General features: G+C 42.8%; 1 protein-coding gene across 7 annotated transcripts in view; it reads right to left on the bottom strand.

The window, feature by feature from the left end:
- The window catches only part of chd3 (chromodomain helicase DNA binding protein 3), a 115,173-nt gene that overhangs the window by 85,135 nt on the left and 21,564 nt on the right, over positions 1-8,474 (bottom strand). For all 7 annotated transcript variants that reach the window (XM_043686918.1, XM_043686916.1, XM_043686922.1 and 4 more), the window contains 4 exons: positions 6,847-7,094; positions 2,825-2,952; positions 2,083-2,221; positions 1,244-1,419 (listed from right to left, as the gene is read on the bottom strand). In XM_043686918.1, coding sequence (XP_043542853.1) covers positions 1,244-1,419; positions 2,083-2,221; positions 2,825-2,952; positions 6,847-7,094 — 691 coding nt within the window. The remainder of the gene's footprint in view (positions 1-1,243; positions 1,420-2,082; positions 2,222-2,824; positions 2,953-6,846; positions 7,095-8,474) is intronic.

Here is an 8,474-nt window from a genome sequence, read left to right as displayed (position 1 = left end):
GCTTAAAAATACGGGGTAGACTATTTAGGACAGAGATGAGGAGAAACGTTTTCACCCAGAGAGTGGTGGCTGTGTGGAATGCTCTGCCCCAGAGGGCAGTGGAGGCCCAGTTTCTGGATTCATTTAAGAAAGAGTTGGATAGAGCTCTCAAGGATTGTGGAATCAAGGGTTATGGAAATAAGGCAGGAACAGGATACTGATCAATATGATCATGGGTGATCACCCTTAAATGGTGGTGCAGACTCGAAGGGCAGAATGGCCTACTCCTGCACCTATTGTCTATTGACTACTGACTACTGTGGCTGTTCTGGTCATCTTACTACCAGAATGTGATAGCACTGGAATGGATACAGACAAAATTCACCAGAAAGTTGCTGGAGTTGGAGAAATTGAGCTATAAATGGGAGACCAGATAGGCTTGGATTTTTTTTTAAAAGACATGAGAGGATGGGGTGGAGGAACAATATGATTGCAGTGTATAAGAGTATGAGGGTGTGTATATACAGGGCGAACACAAAGCAGCCGTTTCCCTTGGTTGGTGCGTCAATATGAGAGGGCATTGTTTTAAAATGCAAGGGGCAAGAGATTCAGAAAGGATTTGGGAAAGTAATGGTCACTCAGCAAGTGGTGGGAATCTGGAATGTACTGCCTGGGAAAGGTTATGGAGGCTGGAAACCTTCTAACCTTTGAAAAATATTTCAATGAATACTTCAAATGTCCCATATCCTTGAATGTTATGATAAGTGCAGGAGATTAGGATTAGCACACTTTTAATGCTAGTAATGTTAGTGCAGACTCGATGGGCCTTTTCTACACTATATGAGTCTAAGATCAGCTATAAACTTATCAAATAGCAGAGCAGGCTTGAAGTGCTGAGTGGCCTACTCTTGCTCCTTGTGCATCCTCAATACCATTATAGGAAATCTTCTCTTGTACCACTTCCAAAATGTTCACATCCTTCTTGAAATGTGATGTCCAAAAATCTGACACACTGAAGCAGTGTTTTAGAAAGGGTCAGTATAACCTCCCTACTTTTATACTCAAACATTGTGTATAAAGACAAATGGTCCCAAATGTTTTTTTCTTAAAAAGCTTTCTCAACTTGGAGGACACCTTCAAACATTTTACAATGTTAAATTGTCCTTTCAAATGGCACTTTTAATACAAACAAATTTCTTCACTTTGGTGGCTGGCATCTTTTTCAACAAGACTGCTATCTACTAATTGAGAAAGCTGTACTCACACAGTGTGGACAACTCCACTTCCCTTCTGGGGCTTTGTCCAGCTCTGGATCTAGGCAAACCAAGTGGTAGGCTCTAGGACAGGTGTCACACAGGATGATCTCTCCTCCCTGCTGACAGACCTCGCAGTAATCCTGGTGATCAGTCTCATACCCGTCTGCCTCTTCTTCACCAGCAACTACATAAACCAGCAGGTTAAAAGGATGACAATTAAAACATACCTGCACTTATTAGTGCTGTTGTGGTCCTGTTCGCCGAGCTGGGAATTTGTGTTGCAGACGTTTCGTCCCCTCTAGGTGACATCCTCAGCGCTTCAGTGATCTTTCCTCCGGCATTTATGGTGGATAAATAGAATGCCACTATAAATGCCGGAGGAAACATCACATAAGCGCTTCACAGAAGGCTCCCAAGCACTGAGGATGTCACCTAGACAGGGGACGAAACGTCTGCAACACGAATTCCCAGCTCGGCGAACAGAACCACGACAACAAGCACCCGAGCTACAAATCTTCTCTCAAACTTTGAACTTATATATAGTGTCTTTCACAACCTCAAGACATCCTAATGTGGTTTAGAACCATTTGTGTAAATTGACATATAGCAACTTTATTATTTAGGAAACACAGCTGTGGATTTGTGTATAGCAAATCCCACAAATAGCCAGATAATCTGTTGCAATATTTCCTATTGATTGAGATAAACATTGGCTCCAAGATACTGCAGAGAACTACCTTGCTAGTCTTCAAAACTGAGACATGGGATATTCTATGGACACCAGAGAAGGGACAGTATAACTACTTTGTCCTTATTATGTCACTTTCAGCCACAATCCAATACTTACCCTTCCTCTTCTTACGGCCAACCTTAGCTTTCAACTTTGCTTTTTTCAGGGGTGCAACAGAGCTGTCAGATCGAATTGATGAACTGTGCACACTGGCATCATCAAAATCTGACTCTGCATCCAAGTCTGCCTCATCACTCTGAAAAAGCACAAAAGTACCATGTGAAAATGATGGTTATGCAGTCGTGACAAAACAAACATTAGGCTTAATGTATAAGAAGATAGCCACCAATGCTCACAATGGCCTCCTTGGCTGCAGACAATAGGTTAAACTGCAACACAACATTTGAAACCATGAGCAAAAGTCCCTCATCAGGAGGGATCTGGAGCCTCACATAGCTGGACTGCAACAGGAATCAAAAGTCAACAGATTCCAGTTCAAAGGACTCTCCAGAATCAACTTACAATTCAACACGGTTCATGCACATCTTTAGCGATGCAAAATTTCTCACAATGTCTTTAAAATAATCAAATAGAACAAACAACCAACCAGTACTATACAGTGTTAAGTGTTATTATGCTGTTTTATACAGCGACAGATTTTTCCAAACCGGGACTGCTCCTGGTTTTATAGTGACAGATTGGACCCCACCATACACTATTATATTGTGCATAACTTTCATTCCAGTATCCTCTCTAGACCGTTGCAGTTGCACATTCTTTACTGCAATGCAGGATAATATGTGCAGAAGACCAATCATTCGACTAGCTTTCAAGCCAATGAACAGACTGACTCATTTACCGAGGAGCTCTTCTTCCTCTTTGGCCCCATTATGCCCAGCTTAATTTTCAAAGGAATCATCTTCTTCCTCTTTTTCTTTTTTTCATCTGGGACCCTCGGACTCTTGCTCCGTTTCTTTGCGCCAGGACCTGCAACCACGCAAGAAAAACCTTTTTAATTGGGGTGGCTGCTCCTCCTCCAACAAACTGGTTAACCAGGCTATCATGTTTTGTGGGAACTGGCATTCCACAAACCAATTCCTATATTTCCTCCCTTAAGAGAACAAGATAAGGGTCTTGGTGAAAGGCGATACAAAAGATACAGGGCTCAGAATCAGGCTATTTGGCTCAATCAGGCCAAAGAGTTTATGGCCTGATGTTTATGCTACACTCAAGTTGCTTCCATTTTTCCCTCATCCGATTCTAATCATTATAAGGCTATTCGTTTTTCTTCAATAGACATTGCTAGCCTCTCTCTCCCTTTAGCCTACTGCCTTAAAAATCTATGCCTTCTGGTCATTGATCCCTATATTAATGGAAAAAATGCTTATCTATGCCCCTTAAACAGATATACCTCTATCAGTTCACCTCTCAATCTTCTTTGGTCCTAAAGGAAAATAACCACAGCCTATCCAATCAATCATTACTAACAACTCAGACCTTCTAGCTTCACTCCTCAAGAAACGTCCTGGTAAATCTCCTCTGCACCCTCGATAGTGCAACCAAATCTTTCCGACAATAGTGACCATATAAAGCATGCAGTCCTTCTGTCGTGACCTAGCCAGTGTTTTGAACAATTCCAGCATAACGCTGCTGCTCTTCTATTCTATGCCATTGCTAATAAAGACAAGTATTCCATATAGCTTCATAACTACTTTATCTACCTGCGATCTCCAAGGATGCGTGGATATGGACACCAAGATCCCGCTGATCTTCAGCACTTTCCTGGGTCCTACCAGGTGTAACCCTCCCCAACTACTTGATCACACACCACTACAATAAAGTCCAAATCATTAATGTACACCACAAACAGCAAGGTCCCCAGCCCCGAGTGCTGCAGAACCCCACTGGAAACAAAACTTCCAATCACAGAATCATCCCTTCGCCATCATCTGCTGCTTCCTGCTCAAGTTTGGGATCCATTGTCCCACTTTGCTTTGTATCCCATAGGCTCAAACTTTCTTGACCAGTCTGTCAAGGACCTATTCAATAGGACCTTGCTGTCATCTTTAGAGCTTTAGCAAGTGCGTTAGCCTCATCAACACTCCTGGTTACCTTCTCAAAATTCAAATTTGTCAAGTACAATCTTCCCTTAACAAATCTGTGCTGACTACAACGGATTAACCAGTGTCTCTTTCCAAGAGCACATATATTCTTCAGAATTCTATTAACTTCCACACCACAGTTTGAAATGACTGGCCTGCAAACTTCTTGGTCTATCCCTGCCTCCCATTTTTAATAATGGACAATCTTGCAACCCTTCAGCCCTCTGGCATCCCTCCCTCCAGTGGTTGCAGGATTTGAAAATTACTGCCAGGATCCCCAGTATCTGCCCCTGCCTCAGGAAAGACAAAAAGAAGAGCCTCCTGTACCTTTCACAACAGGCAAAGGCACTCATATTTGGCATAATCTTTGCAATTCTTCCCTGCTCCCACACCAGGTGGGTCAAAATCCTGTTGTAATATGGGAAATAAAACTGTGTATACAACAGTGTGGTCAAAGAAAGGTTCAATGCAGATTTAGTATGAAAACACTTTCTTTGGTGAGGTTGGGTGTTCTTGGGACAGAGAAGCAGACTCATTGCAATGCTTCTAGTCAGGGCACCCCACACAGACTGGGTGGTCTTCTGTTGTAATTTAGTATTTTTGACTGTGGATTGAAATGGAAAAAAGGTGATTGTTAAAATTGCAGAAGGAATTGTTAAAATTTTGAAAACATGGCTACTGAAGCTCATTGTGGGTTGTATTTGCACTTCTATTTTGGGAGTGGGGGTGAGAGGAGATGACATCACAGTGCATATAAAAAGGGAAAACAGCAATAGATTGCAGTTGTGACCAATTGTTGGATGCTGAAGGGAACCAGCCTGACCATGACCAACTACCAGATTAGCTCTGGGCGTCTAAACAGCTTGTGGGTGTGAACTGGCAGAAGTCTCACAATGCTGAAAGGGCAATTGTCAGCCTCTCTCCAGGAAAATACCTCAAGCCTGAATAAAGAACAGTAGGTGAACAGGTCTTTCGCCCCACCAAGACCACAAAGATACATGACGCTGTTCTAAACTAAATTTTTTTGCCTCTATGCTGTCTCCTTCCCTCAATTCCCTGCATATTCCTGTATCTGTCAAGATGCGAAGAACATTTACAATTGCTGTAAATGATGGATTTTAACTAACTAGTCAGAGACTACATAATTTATAAGCCAGTCATTCTGTGGCTTCTATGAAGAGGACCATAAAACCAAATGATGCAGAAAGCAGTAGTAGGCAGTTTATCCTAATGAATGTGCTCTGCCATTCAATGAGATCGCTGTTAGATACACCTCCATCCAGGGCCCTAAACAATCCTTCCAGGTGAGACAGAGGTTCATTGGCATCTCCTCCATTCTAATCTATTGCATGCGATGCTGTCTTCTCTGCATTGGTGAGACCAAACACAGACTAAGTGTCAATTTCACTGAGTATCTTCACCTGGCCCAAAACAGCCAGCCTGACCGCTCAGTCACTGCCTATTTCAATTCCCCTTCCCACTCAAACATGTCCATTCTCAGCCTCCTCCACTGCTGCAGTAAATCAGAACACAAATGTGGAGAAACAACACCATCTCTTCCACCTGGGCAGCCTACAGCTCGGAAGACTTAACATCGAGTTTTCAAATTTAAAAAACCATCCCACCCATCTCCTGGCTCACTTTCCAGCCCTGCCTCCTCCCTTCCATTCCACTTACCAACCAGATCCATTCCTCCAATCAACCAACTAAGTCATACTCACTACCTGTGTCCATCTATCACTACCTCACCATCCTGCTACTCTCCCCACCCTAGCCACCGCCCCCATGTCTCATCCTGAAGGGTAATATGTGAAATAAAGACTTCTCCATCTCCTGATGCTGCCTGGTTTGCTGTGTTCTTTCAGATTCCAGTTTATCTATATTCAACGCAATCATGGCGGATCTGATAATCGTTAATCTCCGTTTCTTAATTTATCCACTAAAACCCAAATCCCCTTAATGATTAGGGCCTCAGTTTTCAAGTCTACTTAATGACTCAGTCTTGACAGCCCCATGCAGGTAAGAAATCCAGAGATTCATTACCCTCAGAAGAAAATAGCTCATCTGTTTTATACAGGTAGCCCCTTAAGGTGAGATTATGCCCTCTGTTCATAGACTCTCCCCAAAGGTGAAACAACCTCTCCACATCTACCTTATCAAGTTTCTTAAAGAACAGTATTTTTCCATTCTAAATTAAAATTTATTACAAGCTTAAATTTTCCTCATAATGGGGTCTTTCCATATCCAGGACCAACTTGGTGAGGCTTCTCTGGACGCCTCAAATGCTAGTGTACCTTTTATTTGAAAAGGAGCCCAAAACTGCTCACAGTATTCAAACTATGGTCTGACTAGTGCAAAGATCAGGGAATCGAATGACTCAGGAAACAAAAAACAACATTCCATCAAATTCAGAGGACTGGTGCTAAATCGAACACCCCCCCCCCCATATCCCACCCCCAACTATAACTTTTTGTCAGTCTATATCGGTGTATAGATGTTTAGAAGGAGGCGGCTAGAGTTTTAAATAGTAGCCAATAGTTCATAGCTATTTACTTGTGAGCAAAATTTATTTATTTGTAATAAATATGGCAACTCTTAGGTACAAGAACCTAAGCTGTGTTTTCTGTTAGTCTGGGTCTATCCGACAATTGCGTACTTTGGATTTCTTTGGGATGTCTCAGGGAATGATCTCGAACATGCTATTCTAATGAGGCATAACAGCACACAAGTTTTCAGCCTCCCTTGGGGTATTATTTACAGGTCTGTGCATGTTACTAACCTTTGCCCTCTTTGGTCTTGGCTTTGCGGACAGGAAGTACTGGTGGCATAGGAAGGCTCCCTGATGAGGCACCAGCAGTAGACACTTGTTCCACCACAGCTGCAACTGCTGCTGCTGCAGCAGCCGCTGCCACTGCAGCTGCTGACCCCTTAAACGGACTGTTGGCGCTGAACTCTCGCCACTTGGCACCAAGGATTGTCATCATCTTGGACATTGGAATCTTCGGGTTCTTCTTGGCAATGAGTGGCCTAGAGTTTCAAAATACATTTGTATGAATTAGCAGTCTGTTAAAACATACAATACACAGAATTACCATTTAGAATGTCCCAAAGTATTCCATAGTCTATTACCATTGATGAATCACCAAGTGTCGCTGCCAATTTGCACACAGCAACCTCCCACAGATAGCAAATGTGATACTGAGTACATCATCAGTTTCTGGTTAGACACTAGCTAAAATATCAAGGTCTTTACCATCCGTGGCAGAAAGCTCTTTTAGGTCCACCAGGAGGCAGCAAACAGGACCTTGGTTTAACGTCTCATCCAAAAAAATAAGAATCTCAATACAGTGCAGCAGTTGGATAGCCAGCAGATGCTCATATCTCTAGACTGCAGCTTTCTGACTGTTAAAAGTGCTACAGCAGAGTTTCAGCTGGCACACAAATGAAAAATCAGACTGTTCAGCCAATGTTGATTCTTCACTTCCCTCACCCCATCTCACTCAGTGTAGAAGCATAGTACAGCCCAATGGGTCTGTACTGCCAAAAATATACTAGTACTTACAATACTCCCACTTTCCCACACTAGGTCCATAAGTTTGGATGTTACAATATTTCAAATGCTTTTTCTAGTACTTTTAAAAAGATTGGAAAGATTTCCTACGTCAACCATTCTCCCAGGCAGTACATTCCAGACTGCCATCACCCTCTGCATAAAAACATCTTTCCTCAAATCCCCTTTAAAGCTCTTGCCTTTCACTTTAACATTATGCTCCCCTGTTATTGACCCTTCAACTAAAGGGAACAGCTGCTTTTATCTGCCCTGTCCACGCCCCTCAATCTTATGTACCATTATTTTATAGCCCCTCTGGTGCAATCAGATCCCTCCTACAGAGCAGTGACCAGAACTGTGCACAGTTCTCCAGCTGTGGCCAAACTGATGTTCTGTTCTTCTCTGGGCGGCACGGTGGCACAGTGGTTAGCACTGCTGCCTCGCAGCGCCAGAGACCCTCCTACAGAGCAGTGACCAGAACTGTGCACAGTTCTCCAGCTGTGGCCAAACTGATGTTCTGTTCTTCTCTAACATGACATCCCTGCTTTTATAATCTATGCCACAGATAAAGGAAAGCATCCCATCTGCCTTAACAATCCTATTAACCTTTCTAATCACTTCCAGGGATTGGAGGGCAAGCATGCCTAGATCCCTCTGTTCCAGAGTTTCCTTTTGTCATGGCATTCAAAGACCTCTTTGATTTGTTCCTTCTTGCAAAGTACATCACCTCATGGAGTTAAATTCCATCTGCCATTGACCTCCCCATTTGGTCAATCGTTTACATCCTCCTGTAATCTAACACCTTTCTTCTCACTATCATTTGGCCAATCTTCATGGTAATCACAAACTTAACTTTC

Source organism: Chiloscyllium plagiosum, unplaced genomic scaffold, assembly GCF_004010195.1.
Source record: "Chiloscyllium plagiosum isolate BGI_BamShark_2017 unplaced genomic scaffold, ASM401019v2 scaf_52, whole genome shotgun sequence".
Classification (NCBI taxonomy): domain Eukaryota; kingdom Metazoa; phylum Chordata; class Chondrichthyes; order Orectolobiformes; family Hemiscylliidae; genus Chiloscyllium; species Chiloscyllium plagiosum.
The sequence above is the reverse complement of the archived record's forward strand: the minus strand, read 5'-3'. Positions and strand labels throughout refer to the sequence as shown.